Source organism: Cydia pomonella, chromosome 4 (genome assembly GCF_033807575.1).
Source record: "Cydia pomonella isolate Wapato2018A chromosome 4, ilCydPomo1, whole genome shotgun sequence".
In the NCBI taxonomy this organism is placed as follows: Eukaryota; Metazoa; Arthropoda; class Insecta; order Lepidoptera; family Tortricidae; genus Cydia; species Cydia pomonella.
Window position 1 is genome coordinate 8,323,926 of NC_084706.1, and position 18,100 is coordinate 8,342,025.

General features: G+C 47.3%; 1 protein-coding gene across 1 annotated transcript in view; it reads right to left on the reverse strand.

Moving 5' to 3' along the window:
* Positions 1-3,668: 3,668 nt before the first annotated feature.
* Positions 3,669-18,100, reverse strand: part of LOC133517475 (cytoplasmic dynein 2 heavy chain 1) — a 149,635-nt gene continuing 135,203 nt past the window's right edge. Inside the window, exons 77-88 of the mRNA XM_061850807.1 lie at positions 17,929-18,057; positions 13,557-13,686; positions 9,781-9,903; positions 6,281-6,493; positions 5,963-6,114; positions 5,599-5,748; positions 5,396-5,560; positions 5,208-5,357; positions 5,020-5,169; positions 4,847-4,981; positions 4,441-4,794; positions 3,669-4,020 (exon numbers count right to left, since the gene is read on the reverse strand). Coding sequence (XP_061706791.1) covers positions 3,859-4,020; positions 4,441-4,794; positions 4,847-4,981; positions 5,020-5,169; positions 5,208-5,357; positions 5,396-5,560; positions 5,599-5,748; positions 5,963-6,114; positions 6,281-6,493; positions 9,781-9,903; positions 13,557-13,686; positions 17,929-18,057 — 2,013 coding nt within the window. The 3' untranslated portion in view covers positions 3,669-3,858. The remainder of the gene's footprint in view (positions 4,021-4,440; positions 4,795-4,846; positions 4,982-5,019; positions 5,170-5,207; positions 5,358-5,395; positions 5,561-5,598; positions 5,749-5,962; positions 6,115-6,280; positions 6,494-9,780; positions 9,904-13,556; positions 13,687-17,928; positions 18,058-18,100) is intronic.

Genomic DNA, 18,100 nt, shown 5'->3' on the forward strand with positions numbered 1-18,100 from the left:
TTTATAATCCTCGTTTTTGCAGCGCGTCTGGTATGTTCGCGGAGGCGCGCACTGACTGCTTTGGTGCAATAATACGCAAAAGAACTGCTTCCCTGATGCGTCGCGTGCGCGACAGTGCCAACAGCCTCTTGCACCTAGTGTTAGAATCGCCTGCTTGCGCTTTCTGGAAACACTGGGAGGATGTTCATATGAGATCCAGAGGCTTACCCCCACAGAAATATGAATATAAGGAGAAGTGGTTTGACAGCTAGGCGCGTGTCTCTATTTTATGATCAAAATGATCAGAAAGCACGATCGCATTGTCATTTGATGGACAGCCGTTGCGGTGTAAAAATCAAAGCAAAATGCCAGTTTGCGCCGTAATTACATGCAAATATTGCAGTACCACTGTAACTTTAAATAATTAAGGAGTTAGTTATCACTTGTAAGACTATTAACAATCTATTTGTGTAATAAATACATTAAATACGACAAAAAATTAGAAAATAAGTTTTCCATTGCCGGACATTTGAAAGTCATTCATTGCTTGTTGTATGTACTTTCTTCATTGATGTTTTCAAAGCTAACGCGCAATGGGCAATGCACATGTGAAATATGACATTAGTCTCAATATTGAAGTAATATGTCAAAATATTAGCAGCGAGGAAAGTGCTAGAGCTGCGACTCAGTCGATGTTCTTAATCGTATTGTATCGATATTTCAATGTAGTTGTATGTAGGTAGAGTTGTGTTCGGAAAGAGAAGAGTCGTGGAATGTATTGGGCCCCATACATTCCACGACTCTTCTCTTTCCGCACAGACTCTAACGAGTATTGAGTAGGGATACGAATGAAATATAACAGAGACAGACCAAGATAATTCTGCAGTGATTCTTATAGCGCACACGTGCAAGTTTTATTTAAACGCATAATTTCAAAGAAGTTTACACATTTAATATACATTATTTCGAATAATCAGATTTTGTATTTTTTTTTCGTTATGAGCATTCAGTGTACAAGTTTGTTCACTTTGTATACATTTCCACACAATGAAACCCAAAGGTTGCTGTTTGATTTATAATTAAGTATAACCACATTTGGGTTGCTGTAAATAAAAATTACGTTTTTGTATATAATAAAACTACCCTGTTTAATTATTTATAAAGGATTTTTTATATATGGCACCAGTAAATATTTCTTCTGTTTCTAGTTTTGTTCTATAGAATTTATCTAAAAAGGCTAACGTCCGGATCATAAAACTCCAAAAAAACAATTATTTAACACTGCATATTGTTAGGATTGACTCGGAAACTTGAGAGCCTACCGCGAACACCAAAGTGTCTTTTACTCCAATTAGGGCGTAATTAGTGACAGAGAAAGAAGGCCTCAATTTCCGAACTTCGTTGTTCACGGTAATACCCTCTACTGGCGCCACATGTAAAAATCTACCACCGGCTAACTCGATTGCCTTACTATTTCGCTTACTTAAGATACGATTTTTTAAAATTTGGTGCGGCAGACGTTATAGGCTTGGTAAATTAAAGAATCATGTTGGCACAGAACGCTAAAAACTGAATTCTAAATATATTGTGCACATTATAGATTTATTTTTAACTATAGAAATAAAGCGAGCCTTTCATACTTACCAGTTCAGAGTCGTGCATTCGTATCGAAATGCTAATTTAATTTTGTAATTTCATATAGTGATAGTGATTTATTTCCATTCAAACGATTTTTACTCTGAATTATGTAAGTAGCGTACCAATGATGTAAAATAATAGTCAAATATTATTCATTCGTTCATATACATTTATCGATTTGGTGTTGCTCATCTCTATTGAGTGAATGAACGGACGAATGAGTAGTTTGAATAGCTGTCAAAATACCTTCGAAAGCAAAATGCCACATGTGTTATGAATATCGTATGAAGATAAGACTTTTTAACTTAAGAAGGTACAAACACACTCTAAGAAAATTCGGTCGTTATTTTTACTGTGTAATTACAATCAATTTAGGGCGTGTGTGTACCAACCAGAACGCAAGATTACACTGTCTATGTGTGAGTAGGCCTTATGCGTACAGTATTGTAATTGTAGTTGAAATGCACACATTTTTAACTGCGGCGACCCGCGACATCGGTCCCGATACTAACTGACGATGACAGCGGGTCTATAGATATCTATGCTTACCCCCTTATTAATCGTTTGTCCCTTTCCATCATACCAATACGTCGGAATAAAGAGACAAACGATTATTAGCGGCTTCTCAACTTTAGTAGACGTTTATGAATAAGGGGGTTAGTGTATAATTTGTTATAATTTTGTATAGTAGTCAACTAACATAGGATTAAGGCAATGTACACTAACACTGGACATGGTCCGAAATAAATAAATTGAATTGAATTGAATGTGTCCATGAAATTTTTCAACTCGCTCTACGGTAATTTGAAGTAAGGCCAATTTCGAAAATAGGTAAACATATTTTATTATTGTATTCGTCCGTCAGCTGCAGAGGACCAGATAGATAATTTTGACTGCTGGACCTAAAAGCACACGGCGGAAACGCCATACTACGGAAATATTTATTTTGGAGTAGTCAGACCACGATAAGTTGGCAGCGATTTTGATAGCCCAGACAGCGCAAGTGTTAAGTAAACGTCATAATTTCATAGATGGTTGACGTTAAAAATAACACTTGCGCTTTCTGGGCTATCAAAATCGCTGCCAACTTATCTTGGTTTGACTCTACCTAACTGCCTATGAGACGTGTTGGTAATCGAACTGAAGTTAATTCTGTTAATTTACAGACAGTCTGCTGCAGCGGGGTGAGGTTGTTCCATTTGGGGCGCGATGGAGCCTATCCGTTCCGTTCTGTATGAACTGAAGTGTGGTGTGTGTTTACTTATTATAAAAGCAATTAGAAGCGCTGGTGGCCTAGCGGTAAGAGCGCGCGACTTGCATTCTGGAGGTCACGGGTTCAAACCCCGGCTCGTACCAATGAGTTTTTCGGAACTTATGTACGAAATTTCATTTGATATTTACCAGTCGCTTTCCGGTGAAGGAAAACATCGTGAGGAAACCGGACTAATCCCAACAAGGCCTAGTTTACCCTCTAGGTTGGAAGGTCAGATGGCAGTCGCTTTGGTAAAAAAGTAAAAAGTAGTGCCTACACCAATTCTTGGGATTAGTCGCCAAGCGGACCCCAGGCTCCCATGAGCCAACGCGAGGATGACGCTAAAAGCAAACGTTGTTTATCATTGAAGTTGAAATTTAAAGTGTTCTGGGTACCTAGCCAAGTTAATAATGGTACATCGACAAACGCCAAACGAAAAGAAAAAATGTATCGAAATGACAGACGCTACGAAAAGTCACGCTACTGTTTCCATACATTATTCAAGTTTCGATAGGCGTTTTCTATCAACTATTGTCATCTTGGCTAGGCCCCATGTTATCTGATACGAAAACAGTCATGTACATCCCGCAGACGGATTTGGCTTTATTGATCTGAAACTGCGTTTTTAATATTATTCCACGTAACGAAAAAGCCAAAAGGAATCCAAAATCTCTTAACACCTTGGTGGACACTAGACTAGACGCCTTTAGGCATCTTCCCATTGTTCTTTCTATCGTGTTTGGAGTAATATGTCCATCAACCTGTTAATGAAAACCTTGTAGTTAATGAAAGATTTTGATCTTCACTACTTATTTATTGGTATTAAGAAAAAACTTAGACCTATTGTAGTCAAACTGTCCAGATGAGATCAATCGTATTTTACCTACAGATATTTAAGCGACCTCATTAATATCCAGGCGGGTCCTAGTGTTGACTGTGCAAAGTTGACGGTAATGAGCGAGAGTGGTACCGGTGACGTGACCTCTAGTCTAGTCCGCCCGCGCGACGAACAGCGCCGCGGCGTTCAGCAGCGCCGTGTCTCGCGACAAGGTGTGGTGGAGCGGCGCCCGGGCGGTGAATAGCACTTGCTCGCGGGCTTCGTTGTTGTACACGGGGATCTCGAACGAAGTCTCGCCAGCCAATGCCGATTCCTGTGAAAAACGGGTAAATAAGGTGTGTGCTTATTAAGACTGCTCTAAAAATGAACAAACATCTTTTAGTACATTGTTGTGCTACGTTGGTTGTGTGCGCGCACAATATCGACTCCCGTATAATGCTGCTGACAGCTGAAAGCGAGCGCGCAATAAGAAAGTCGACGATGTGTGTGACTAATGTACACGCGTTTTATACGACGTTTTTCAACACACTTGCGAGAAAAATATAAACTTTCATATTAATAAACAAGTTAGTAAAAGTCTAAAATCTGTCATACTGCCTGCCGCCCCTCGACCCAGCCGCTTGCTCGGCGTCCCAGCGCGCGCCCGTCAGCCGCAGCCCCACCACGCCCAGCGACGAGGCGGCGCGCCGTCCCCCCTCTGGTGACAGTAGGCTACACTCCCCACAGTACACACCTGGCCCGGCCGCAGCAGCAGGCGCGGCGCGGGCGCGTGCGGCGCGCAGGCGGGCGCGCACGGGCGCAGCGCGCGCGCCGCCGCGTCCCAGCGCGCGCCCGTCAGCCGCAGCCCCACCACGCCCAGCGACGAGGCGGCGCGCCGTCCCCCCTCTGGTGACAGTAGGCTACACTCCCCACAGTACACACCTGGCCCGGCCGCAGCAGCAGGCGCGGCGCGGGCGCGTGCGGCGCGCAGGCGGGCGCGCACGGGCGCAGCGCGCGCGCCGCCGCGTCCCAGCGCGCGCCCGTCAGCCGCAAACCCACCACGCCCAGCGACGAGGCGGCGCGCCGTCCCCCCTCTGGTGACAGTAGGCTACACTCCCCACAGTACACACCTGGCCCGGCCGCAGCAGCAGGCGCGGCGCGGGCGCGTGCGGCGCGCAGGCGGGCGCGCACGGGCGCAGCGCGCACGGGCGCAGCGCGCGCGCCGCCGCGTCCCAGCGCGCGCCCGTCAGCCGCAGCCCCACCACGCCCAGCGACGAGGCGGCGCGCCGTCCCCCCTCTGGTGACAGTAGGCTACACTCCCCACAGTACACACCTGGCCCGGCCGCAGCAGCAGGCGCGGCGCGGGCGCGTGCGGCGCGCAGGCGGGCGCGCACGGGCGCAGCGCGCGCGCCGCCGCGTCCCAGCGCGCGCCCGTCAGCCGCAGCCCCACCACGCCCAGCGACGAGGCGGCGCGCCGTCCCCCCTCTGGTGACAGTAGGCTACACTCCCCACAGTACACACCTGGCCCGGCCGCAGCAGCAGGCGCGGCGCGGGCGCGTGCGGCGCGCAGGCGGGCGCGCACGGGCGCAGCGCGCGCGCCGCCGCGTCCCAGCGCGCGCCCGTCAGCCGCAAACCCACCACGCCCAGCGACGAGGCGGCGCGCCGTCCCCCCTCTGGTGACAGTAGGCTACACTCCCCACAGTACACACCTGGCCCGGCCGCAGCAGCAGGCGCGGCGCGGGCGCGTGCGGCGCGCAGGCGGGCGCGCACGGGCGCAGCGCGCACGGGCGCAGCGCGCGCGCCGCCGCGTCCCAGCGCGCGCCCGTCAGCCGCAGCCCCACCACGCCCAGCGACGAGGCGGCGCGCCGTCCCCCCTCTGGTGACAGTAGGCTACACTCCCCACAGTACACACCTGGCCCGGCCGCAGCAGCAGGCGCGGCGCGGGCGCGTGCGGCGCGCAGGCGGGCGCGCACGGGCGCAGCGCGCGCGCCGCCGCGTCCCAGCGCGCGCCCGTCAGCCGCAGCCCCACCACGCCCAGCGACGAGGCGGCGCGCCGTCCCCCCTCTGGTGACAGTAGGCTACACTCCCCACAGTACACACCTGGCCCGGCCGCAGCAGCAGGCGCGGCGCGGGCGCGTGCGGCGCGCACGGGCGCAGCGCGCGCGCCGCCGCGTCCCAGCGCGCGCCCGTCAGCCGCAGCCCCACCACGCCCAGCGACGAGGCGGCGCGCCGTCCCCCCTCTGGTGACAGTAGGCTACACTCCCCACAGTACACACCTGGCCCGGCCGCAGCAGCAGGCGCGGCGCGGGCGCGTGCGGCGCGCAGGCGGGCGCGCACGGGCGCAGCGCGCGCGCCGCCGCGTCCCAGCGCGCGCCCGTCAGCCGCAGCCCCACCACGCCCAGCGACGAGGCGGCGCGCCGTCCCCCCTCTGGTGACAGTAGGCTACACTCCCCACAGTACACACCTGGCCCGGCCGCAGCAGCAGGCGCGGCGCGGGCGCGTGCGGCGCGCAGGCGGGCGCGCACGGGCGCAGCGCGCGCGCCGCCGCGTCCCAGCGCGCGCCCGTCAGCCGCAGCCCCACCACGCCCAGCGACGAGGCGGCGCGCCGTCCCCCCTCTGGTGACAGTAGGCTACACTCCCCACAGTACACACCTGGCCCGGCCGCAGCAGCAGGCGCGGCGCGGGCGCGTGCGGCGCGCAGGCGGGCGCGCACGGGCGCAGCGCGCGCGCCGCCGCGTCCCAGCGCGCGCCCGTCAGCCGCAGCCCCACCACGCCCAGCGACGAGGCGGCGTCGCCGTCGCCACCATCTAGTGACAGAAGAGTACATTCAGGCCACGGCCTGGACGCATGCGACCGGCGGGGCGGCATTTGGTTGAGCGCGATGCCATTCCAATTATTTACAATGAGCATCTCATAACAATACAATTAGCCAAAGAGTAAAAAATATCTCATAGTATATAAGGTAAAAAAGAGCCCTCTTGAAGCGTTTTTTGGAAGCTCATTTCAGAGCGCTATCTCTGATTTGCATCCGAATCTAACTATGTATGTGTGCGTGCACAGCAGCTACATACTTATGCTTATGTAAGCATCCGTATGGGTACTTTCGTCCTACATAATATTAGGTCTACTTGGGAAGTTTATACCTAAGTCAAAATAAGAAACTGTTAGCATAAAATTGTCAAAGGAATTTAAAGTTTCAATACAGCAATACACTCCATATAATAACGACATCGACAGCGCGACGCACTCTCGAATCCTCGCTACCATTTGTAGTGCCACAACGAAAGTATTGGTAAAATTTTGCAGCTAATAATTATTGCACACGTCACATAGTTTACTGGTTATTAATAGATTATTGCAGAGGCCGGGAAAGGGCAATTCCTGGATGAGTTTCGATTTCAAAGAAGACGAATCCACGAATTGCTATTCCTGCCGAGGCATATATAGTGCTTTTCTCCAAACGTGCGAGGAAATCAGCTAAAATAATCATAATTTAAACATGAACTCACATCAAAAACGTGAAAAACAATTTCCCCCAATTTTTAATTTTTAAAAGATAAAGGCACAACTATTCTGCCACCTGTACATACTACTGTATTCTGCAACTATTCTGGTACCATTCAATATTCGCTCACTCAATATAATTGTGCAATATATAAGCTGTATTTGCACGCATGAGATCCATAAAACAAATATAAAAGTTATATAGTCTTTGATTTTATTAAACAGTATTCGCACGATCATACACGTCGGTCTTACACGACTCTATCCCATAGCCTGAAATGATGCTGACCTGGTCGTGTAAACGTAGCCCGCAGCTATATTAATTGGCTGTATGGGTGTTTCTTAGTGGATCCATGTTTTTTAAAAGTAAATAAAACCGACCAAGAGCATGACGGGCCATGCTCAGTGTAGGGTTCCGTAGTTACTCTTCCGTCACAATAAGCTAAACTGGAGCTTATAGTAGATTGTTAACCAAGGGATGAAACGGTACCTTTCACCCAAGTTAAACAAATAGGCAAATTTGCATAATCAGTACCTAATTAAAGTAACAGACTTACTTGCAATCGGAGACTTTGCATGTCTAAAGATAAATATCTCATAGCGGAAAACATTTAGATTGCTATATAGATGAATAAAACACATATTTTAGCAAACTGCAGTAATTTTAAAATGATTTGGTTCATTAAGCATGAAAAAGTAAAGTATAACAATAAGTCCTAGACATAATGCATCGTACAAGTCGCAAGTCGCTCGCTGTGTTTGGCGTTAAAATCTATAACGCTCTTCCGGCAGATATAAAAAATTCACCAAGTGATACAATCTTTCTTAACAAATTAAAAACATATCTTCTAGGCATGGCCTTTATAGCACTGATGATTTTTTCGAATCATAAAAATCATCACTAACCCAAACAAATAACAAGTAATTAATTATAAATTTAAATGTGATAATGTAATTAATATGAATTTGTAATAATAATTAACTGGTACCTGACATGTAAAATTATTTAAGCATAGATATGTACATTTATTTATTGACTTGTAAAATTTGCCCTTTATCAATAAAACATCTGAATCTGAATCTGACAAGAGTGCAATAAACGAATATTAATATAAAATTAGCGGGATTGCCTCTTACTTTTAAGTTTTTACTCTTTCGTTCTAAAACAATGAAACTGTTTTAGACAAATAAAAACAGAATGAGTAAAATAAGCAAATTTTTATCTTAAATTTTACCTTATTTACATGAATAGTGCCAAATAACTTTAACAACCTATTTAATGTCGTAATAACGTTTAATTGTGGATGTACGTCTTTTTACTATGAAGGCGAAATTTTTTGCGATCACTCAAAAACAGCTAAACTGATCATGTCTGCTATAGTTTTCATTTAATGTCTTTCTTAATCTCTACTGCCACGATTTTTTTCATATTTTTTAAACCTATGGTTCAAGTTAGAGGGGGGGGGGGGACACATTTTTTCTTTCGGAGCTATTATCTCCGAATATATTCACTTTATCAAAAAATGATTGTTGAAGACCCCTATTAGTTTTGAAAGACCTTTCCTACGATACCTCACACTGTAGGGTTAAAGCAAAAAAAAAAACCCCACTTTACGTGTAGGGGAGGTACCATAAAAAAATTAAAGTTCTAGATTTTATTACCTATATGACTTTGTCGGCTTTATTGATTTATATGTCCATGCCAAATTTCATCTTTTTAGCACTAACGACCACGGAGCAAAGCCGCGTACAGACAGACAGACGGACATGGCGAAACTATAAGGGTTCCTAGTTGACTACGGAACCCTAAAAACAATACAGTAATAACTTTCCCGTCCGCTTAAACACGACAATAATGGTTTGATTTTTTTAAATTTGGGTTTAACCATAACGAAGAACTTCCCGTACTATTTTTGCTACAATAAGGTGAACATTTCCGAGCATATTGGAGAAATAGTACATTGTGCAACGAGGGGGGTAAGTGAAAGTTTGGATACGAGGGTGGTAAGACCTGAGTTTGCAATATTCTTACCCAAAACTAAATATTAAGCGAAATAATTCTTAAATACGGTAACATATCAAACATTCGTCCGCCATTTTGTAATTTCTTGGCAGGTGAGGCATCGAAGGCACAAACCTAATTGGCATTCAGCCACGATTGAATATTATGCAAAAATATTTTAAACGGCTGTTAAATTAATCAAATTAAATAATTTTAAACAAAAACAAAAATATTAAATTATAAACGTCAGTATTTTATAAGTTAAACTCATTTATGCTACTTGGTTTGTATGAATAAGTGACATAAAAAAAACTACAACTCCCTAGGGAGGTATAACTTTTTTTCACAATCCATAACTCCCGCGGGAACAAAATAGGCCTTTGTCCTTCAGCACACCTGCATGACATAAGATATTTTTTGAGCAAGAGTGATGAAAAAGTAATTTAACTTTTAAGTCGATATAATAGCAGGCAGTCTTTATAGAGCAATATCTTCTAGAATACCTTTGGGTTTTGGACATACAGAAAAAGCTTTCCTTTCTTTTGGCTTTGTGTTAGCTTTTTTCCTTTCTATGTAACAAGGAATTACCGGCAGGATCCCAGACGACTTGCAGCGCGAGCTTGTGCGAGGCGTGCGGGGGGCGCGAGGCGGCGCGCGCGCGCACCGCGCACAGCACGCGCTCCGGCCGCAGGAAGCAGCGCAGGTCCACCTCTGCTCAAAACACATACAGTTCAATTTACTTCACTACAACTTTATTATCTATAATTATTCAAGTTAGGAAGTTTTCAATTTAACTGTACCTACTTAATGTTTGTTTTATTCGCAATGATTCAAAAAGTTACTAACACAAATTGGAGCACACCACACCCTCAGGGCCTTGATACTCTTTTAATTACACAGTTATCAAATCGATGCGGATTTGCACGGCGCTCCGGTGTGTGAACGAGACGGCGCTATTACGTGTATAACGCCGTCTCGTTATAAGAAATTAAAAAAAAGGCTTTTTAAGGCATTACTTAAGAAAAAGTATGACACCGTGTAAAAAAATACCGAAATGACTTCCTCAGCTTTCTAAAAAAAAGAGGCGAATGTCGACATTTTCCCTAAAACTTTTTAAACGTAATAATAATAATAGCAGAAGACATGACTAAGCGTACGTGACCCTTAATTGGTTTGTTTGTGTCACTTTAGTACCTTATCTTATCTTATTGGGGTAGGGATCACGTCAGGTTGCCTTCGGCGACACAAACAAACTAATTAAGGGTCATTAGGGTAATTAGTTTCTACATAGGCATTTTTTTTGTCTACGGTTCCTTATCTAATCTTATTTTCAAGGGGTTTGAGACTATTTGAGAAAAAGGATCAGTCAAACGCACTCAACCTGATGCTGGAAGACCTTGAATCCATGATCCTGCCGAAGAAGAAGAAATCCTGCAGTGTTTCCGGGCAGACGGCAATTGTGGTTAATCGGCTCGGTATGTCTCAGTGGAAAGTATGGTTTACCCTGCACTCAGCTCGGCAGTATCCATACCATTATGCACAAGTACACGCTATTGAAGAGGCAGGAAGGATGAATCAGAATTAGAATCATTTATTTTGCTAGAACATTACACAGATGGTACAATTTGTCATGTCCGTAGATAGGTTACATGAATGCATGTTCTGCCACACTTGGCATACAAAACTTACACTAGGTACTACGTTTAGCCTAAGTTTACGATAACATTAAATTTCTATAGCTAATAATTCGAGAATTCTGAAGCTAAGAAAATTATTATTATACAAATTTAAATAAAATATTATTATTATTCATACAGTTTCTGGAAATATTCCTGCAAGGAGTAATAAGGTCTGTTTATTAAATAACATTTTAGCCTTTTTGTGAATTCATTTAAATTAGTGAGTTAGATGGATTTCTGCAAATTTGCTGATGCTGATATTGAAGATCCCGAGTACCTGAAGAAAATTTTGTGGACAGTGGAATCCAAATTTGACCGTGACGGTATAACAAACAACCACAATCTGCACTTTTGGCCATCTAAAGGTGAAAACCCAAGGAAATGAAGGAAATCAAAAGAAGGAGCTCATTAGCAAAGATTTTCATTAAACGTGTGGATGGGGGTCGACGATACTCGTAATTTGATCGGACCGTTCTTTCTGGCAGAGCGATTGATGGGCATCACGTACGAAAAATTTTCAAGAAATGAAGGATTTGGTCTATGACGGTCCGATACGTAACGTTGAAGAGTTACGGCACAAAAAATTAGCAGCTTCACAAACAACGCAAAAAGGGCTTTAGAAGCCAGTGGACTCCGTGCTTGCATACGAAACCAGGGCAGCAGTTCGAGCAAGATTTGTAATTTTTTACCGCTTGCTGTTTAAGATTAAATTGTTTACTTTTTCATGAAACTGTTTTTTTTTTCTCTTCTTAAGAATTTGGTATCTTTTTCATTTAAAAAAGAAAGGCAAGAGACCATCGGACTGACGAACTAATTATCGAAATTATCACCGAAGGCAACTTTAAGTGCCCCTTGCTCTCAGAAGATAAGATGAGAAAAGAAAACAAACAAAGCTCACGGAAATACTAAGTGACACAAACAAACCGATAAGGATCACGTACGCTAGGTCAAATACTACACCTGTTCTGCTATTATTATTATTATTTTAAAAAATAAAGGAAAATGTCAACATTTGTACTTTTTCTTAGAAAGCTGAGGAACTCATTTCTGTATTTTTTACGCGACGTGTCTGTTATATATGTAAGTACCTGGGCGACCGAGCTTTGCTCGGTTATAACTATTTATTGTAATATGGTGGTGTATAGGTGATAATCTTAACTACATTTTTTTACTAAATTAAACTTGTCTAAAACAATAAAAATTAAAAAATTATATATAAACTTGAACATATAAAAAAAAAAACAAAAGTTAGTCACCGGGCGAGATTCGAACCCGTAACACTCGTTTAGCAGTCCGCGTCTTAACCCGTTGGACCAGACGGACAGTGGCCGGCAATACGAAATTAGTGACCATATTCGGCATCGAAAGAAAAACGCATGAAAACTCGAAAACACGCGTTTTCCCAAACATAAGAATAATCTAGATAGATTGTATACCCCCAAAAACCCCCATATACCAAATTTCAGCGAAATCGTTAGAGCCGTTTCCGAGATCACAGAAATATATATATATATATACAAGAATTGCTCGTTTAAAGGTATAAGATATGGGGTAGACCTAAGTTTACATGCGCCGACTAGAGGGTGGTTTAACATTTTGTATGTCAATTCCGAAATATACACGATTGAGCTAGCTCGGTATTTCATTGCTGCTCCTGTATATACCTGAAGGACTTTTCCAATATTCCCTAGTTAAATACACAATAGTGTCATATATTTTTTTAAAGTAATGCCTTAAAATGTTACAAATTTTGGGGAAATGACAAAACTTGTGACTCGGATTTTCTTTTTTTGGTAAAATTTTGGAAAGTTTTGGGATTATTTTTTTATTTCGCGTAATCAGTAGTATATTGGCTATTAGACGAATGCTTTTTTATTCCAAATGTAAGTAGTTTTTTCACAATTACCACTTTTATGTCGAAAGGCGGGTTTTTAAAACAATAAACTAAGAACTTAAACCAATGAGGTTTGACCCCTGGTTGACTGAACTTAAATCATTTCAAATTACCCATAGAACATGAGGAAACCGAAAGATTTTAAGTGTATTCCTGTAGGGCTAATAGGGGCGGTCGGCTCTTTATCATTTGTCACCATGCCTTGTCACGTTCTAACAAGTATGTAAGTGCGAAAGTGACGGACATAGTGAAAAGCGATAAAAATGGAACCATGCTGCTACTGCTGATCACATTTAGAGACAAAAATGTCATATGAACTTTTCTGGATTTTGCCTAGTTTCAAAGGTAATGCCAATAAAAAAAAACATCTTATTGTAACTTAGTGGCAAACGCCTTTTTGATGACGGTGATGCCATTATGGGGCGTAGTCTAAATATCTTTATTGACAGATGTCAAAAAGTGACAAGTAACCTTTGCAAAAACTAGGTTTTACAAAAAAAAAAACGTAGAAATTTATTTTTAGTGCCAGTTTTACCTTAACAAATTTTTTATGTCAATACATCCAAAAAAAATTTTTTTTTGGCGCAATTTACTTAAACTCATATAACATATTTTCCTTCTTCTGACCTCAGAAGTGCGTGGTTAAAATCTTTCGGGTTCCTCGTGTTGCACCGTGTATAGCGATGTCTCGCTCCCACACCGTCCCGGTCTGCGGAGCCGCATCCATTGTGAAGACCGTCTTACTAACGAAGCGAATTCCTGAAAGTATTGAGTAATGAATTCTTTCAAACCTTTAGGCATGTAGTCATCGTCGAGCGGAGCGACGTTGCGCGCGGCGGCGAGCGCGCGGTGACAGAACTCCTTGAGGTAGGCGTCCGGCGCCTCTGGCCCGGACCACAGCAGCTGCCATTCTTCTGGAGTCTGTACACAAATTACAAGCTTTTATTTAACTTGCAATGTTTGTATGTGGGTGGATCAATTTTTTTTGTTGTCATTTTGTCCCGTGAGCCAGGGGACAATAGGCTCACCGATTATTAGAACTGTTGCATCAAATAACATATCTACTTAGATTATAATTACATCGGAATTTGGAGGCAATTAGAAAGAGTAGGTAAGCGATCTTGATGCGTCTTTTTATTAAAAAAATATATTTACGTTCTATTGCTTTCACAAGTAATATTAACGAATTTTTAATAAGCGTTTATTAATAAAAAAACTTACTTAGGCTGCACCGTTACTGATACCAACAATCCTGACGAGGACATAAAGATTAGGATCCAGAATACATTGCGATGCAGTGCAGCCCTTCACAAGGTGTTAGTGTCCAAGCTTCCAAGCAGACGCACCAAAATCCGAATCTATAAGACCGTGATTCGCCCAATACTAACCTACGGATGCGAAGCAGGGACACTAACACTCAAGGAAGAAAACATGCTGATAGTTGCCGAGAGGAAGATACTCCGTAAGATACTGGGTCCCAAACGAAGAGCGGTTGGAAGCTGGACAATCCTTAAGAACCGTGAGATCGAAGACCTAGTGGCTGAACCTAACATCATGGGAGAAAGTAAAGCCCACAGACTCCGTTGGTTAGGCCACCTGGATGAAGATCGGAACGTAAAAAGAGCGTACCTGGGTCGCCTAGCAGGAGGACGTCCTATCGGACGCCCCAGACACCGCTGGAGTGACATGGTGGAGGCGCATCTGCGCGAACTCCGAGTCAACAATTGGCCAGAGGTCGCACAGGACCGAGGAAAGTGACGCTGCCTTGTGTTGGAGGCCAAGTCTCATTTTGGGTCGCTGAGCCAACGGAGTAGTAGTAGTTTTTTAATAATTTTCAATAAAAGGACACGTCAAGATTTTTTAATGCTTAAAAAACGAACTATTTTGTTATATACTAGAAATCACTGCAAGTTTTGTTAGTAAAAAATAATTTGTCAACATACTTGCTCGTAACGTGGAGCCGCTTTTAGGCTCATAATCCTAGATATTAAACACGCGTGCTTTTTCATTATATAATAGCACTTGTTAGGTAATTAATGATAATCCGAGTGACTTAACAAGGTAACTGATTGCTAATATTATGTATGGAAATGGAGCCTTCTTAAATTGGTCGCGTAGATTTTAAAATGCGGACTAACGGGAGCCAGCGCCCCGCCGCCCGCGTGCCGGGGCCCGCCGGCCGGCAGGCGGCGCGGCGAGAGGCGGCATGCAGTATGACAGATGCAAGACTTTTACAAAAAATTTGATTAGTATGAAAGTTTCTTCTTTTTCCTCGCAAGTGTGTTAAAAAACGTCGTATGAAATGCGTGTGCATTGGTCATTACACACTATCTCGCTCGCGCGCACAATATCGCCTCGTGTGTAATGACCACAGGACTATATCGAGATAGAAGAAAAGAGTTGATCGATTTGTAAGGGGACCGAGCGTGTAATATTTTGCGAAGACACTTTAACGTCACGAGTGACGTTTAGTGATAGGAAACATAAGCCGCCTGAAAACGATTTAAAAGAATCGATTAGAACGCGGCAATCCGATTCTAGGCATCGCCGTCGATATCGAAAAGAACTGATAGAGGAAAGCAGATTTAAAAGATAGTAGTGGGAAAGTACATTAAAAGTCTGAAAGTAAGAGCTAATCATTTATTATGAAATTATTTATATTATTACTACTCACTACACGAGCTTTTCAATCCCACTAGGAGAAGTGTCCATTACTACAGGATGCTTAACCAACGTGCGAATCGTCAACCTTCCGTACCGTAGCGTAACTAGTCATCTCTCTCTATCACTCTTCCATATTAGTGCAACAGTGACAGTTGCTTTTTGTTACTACAGAGCGTTAACGATTGACACGTTGGCTACGCACCCAGATTCATTCACGAAAGCTGCCACAAATGCATCGTTTTTCTCGGGTTGTCCCGGCATTTTGTCACGGCTAATGGGAGCCTGGGGTCCGCTTAGCAACTAATCCTAAGAATTGGCGTAGGTAGTCGTTTTCACGAAAGCGACTGCCATCTGACCGTCCAACCCCGAGGGTAAACTAGGATTTATTGGCTGGCTAAATCTGGCACGAATGCAATGAACGAAACATGCAATGAAATTAAATTTTCATAGTGTGAGTGACGCCTATATCGGTATACAGTCAAAGGCACCATTTTATTGATTAATGTGATAGGCACACACATAGATATTTTTATTCACTCATTCATTATATTATTTCCAACTCTTGTGAATCGACCTGTACCTATTTGTTGCTGACTGTACAGACACAAGGGTACACCAACCCTGAGCAGCATGTCCGGCGCGCGCGAGCTTGCCGAGCGCCGCGTGGATGGCGCGCGCTGCGTGCGCCGCCTCGGCAGCCGCACTCCTCCTGGTGGCGGTGTGATATCGAGTGAGACTACGAACCCTGAGCAGCGCGGCCGGCGCATGTCCGGCGCGCGCGAGCTTGCCGAGCGCCGCGTGGATGGCGCGCGCTGCGTGCGCCGCCTCGGCAGCCGCACTCCTCCTGGTGGCGGTGTGATATCGAGTGAGACTACGAACCCTGAGCAGCGCGGCCGGCGCATGTCCGGCGCGCGCGAGCTTGCCGAGCGCCGCGTGGATGGCGCGCGCTGCGTGCGCCGCCTCGGCAGCCGCACTCCTCCTGGTGGCGGTGTGATATCGAGTGAGACTACGAACCCTGAGCAGCGCGGCCGGCGCATGTCCGGCGCGCGCGAGCTTGCCGAGCGCCGCGTGGATGGCGCGCGCTGCGTGCGCCGCCTCGGCAGCCGCACTCCTCCTGGTGGCGGTGTGATATCGAGTGAGACTACGAACCCTGAGCAGCGCGGCCGGCGCATGTCCGGCGCGCGCGAGCTTGCCGAGCGCCGCGTGGATGGCGCGCGCTGCGTGCGCCGCCTCGGCAGCCGCACTCCTCCTGGTGGCGGTGTGATATCGAGTGAGACTACGAACCCTGAGCAGCGCGGCCGGCGCATGTCCGGCGCGCGCGAGCTTGCCGAGCGCCGCGTGGATGGCGCGCGCTGCGTGCGCCGCCTCGGCAGCCGCACTCCTCCTGGTGGCGGTGTGATATCGAGTGAGACTACGAACCCTGAGCAGCGCGGCCGGCGCATGTCCGGCGCGCGCGAGCTTGCCGAGCGCCGCGTGGATGGCGCGCGCTGCGTGCGCCGCCTCGGCAGCCGCACTCCTCCTGGTGGCGGTGTGATATCGAGTGAGACTACGAACCCTGAGCAGCGCGGCCGGCGCATGTCCGGCGCGCGCGAGCTTGCCGAGCGCCGCGTGGATGGCGCGCGCTGCGTGCGCCGCCTCGGCAGCCGCACTCCTCCTGGTGGCGGTGTGATATCGAGTGAGACTACGAACCCTGAGCAGCGCGGCCGGCGCATGTCCGGCGCGCGCGAGCTTGCCGAGCGCCGCGTGGATGGCGCGCGCTGCGTGCGCCGCCTCGGCAGCCGCACTCCTCCTGGTGGCGGTGTGATATCGAGTGAGACTACGAACCCTGAGCAGCGCGGCCGGCGCATGTCCGGCGCGCGCGAGCTTGCCGAGCGCCGCGTGGATGGCGCGCGCTGCGTGCGCCGCCTCGGCAGCCGCACTCCTCCTGGTGGCGGTGTGATATCGAGTGAGACTACGAACCCTGAGCAGCGCGGCCGGCGCATGTCCGGCGCGCGCGAGCTTGCCGAGCGCCGCGTGGATGGCGCGCGCTGCGTGCGCCGCCTCGGCAGCCGCACTCCTCCTGGTGGCGGTGTGATATCGAGTGAGACTACGAACCCTGAGCAGCGCGGCCGGCGCATGTCCGGCGCGCGCGAGCTTGCCGAGCGCCGCGTGGATGGCGCGCGCTGCGTGCGCCGCCTCGGCAGCCGCACTCCTCCTGGTGGCGGTGTGATATCGAGTGAGACTACGAACCCTGAGCAGCGCGGCCGGCGCATGTCCGGCGCGCGCGAGCTTGCCGAGCGCCGCGTGGATGGCGCGCGCTGCGTGCGCCGCCTCGGCAGCCGCACTCCTCCTGGTGGCGGTGTGATATCGAGTGAGACTACGAACCCTGAGCAGCGCGGCCGGCGCATGTCCGGCGCGCGCGAGCTTGCCGAGCGCCGCGTGGATGGCGCGCGCTGCGTGCGCCGCCTCGGCAGCCGCACTCCTCCTGGTGGCGGTGTGATATCGAGTGAGACTACGAACCCTGAGCAGCGCGGCCGGCGCATGTCCGGCGCGCGCGAGCTTGCCGAGCGCCGCGTGGATGGCGCACGCTGCGTGCGCCGCCTCGCGCGCCTCGCCGCCGACGACCGCGCCCCACCAGCCACCGCTCTCCTGATAGGTAACACAAGTTACAAATGTAGTAATAGTAGTAGTA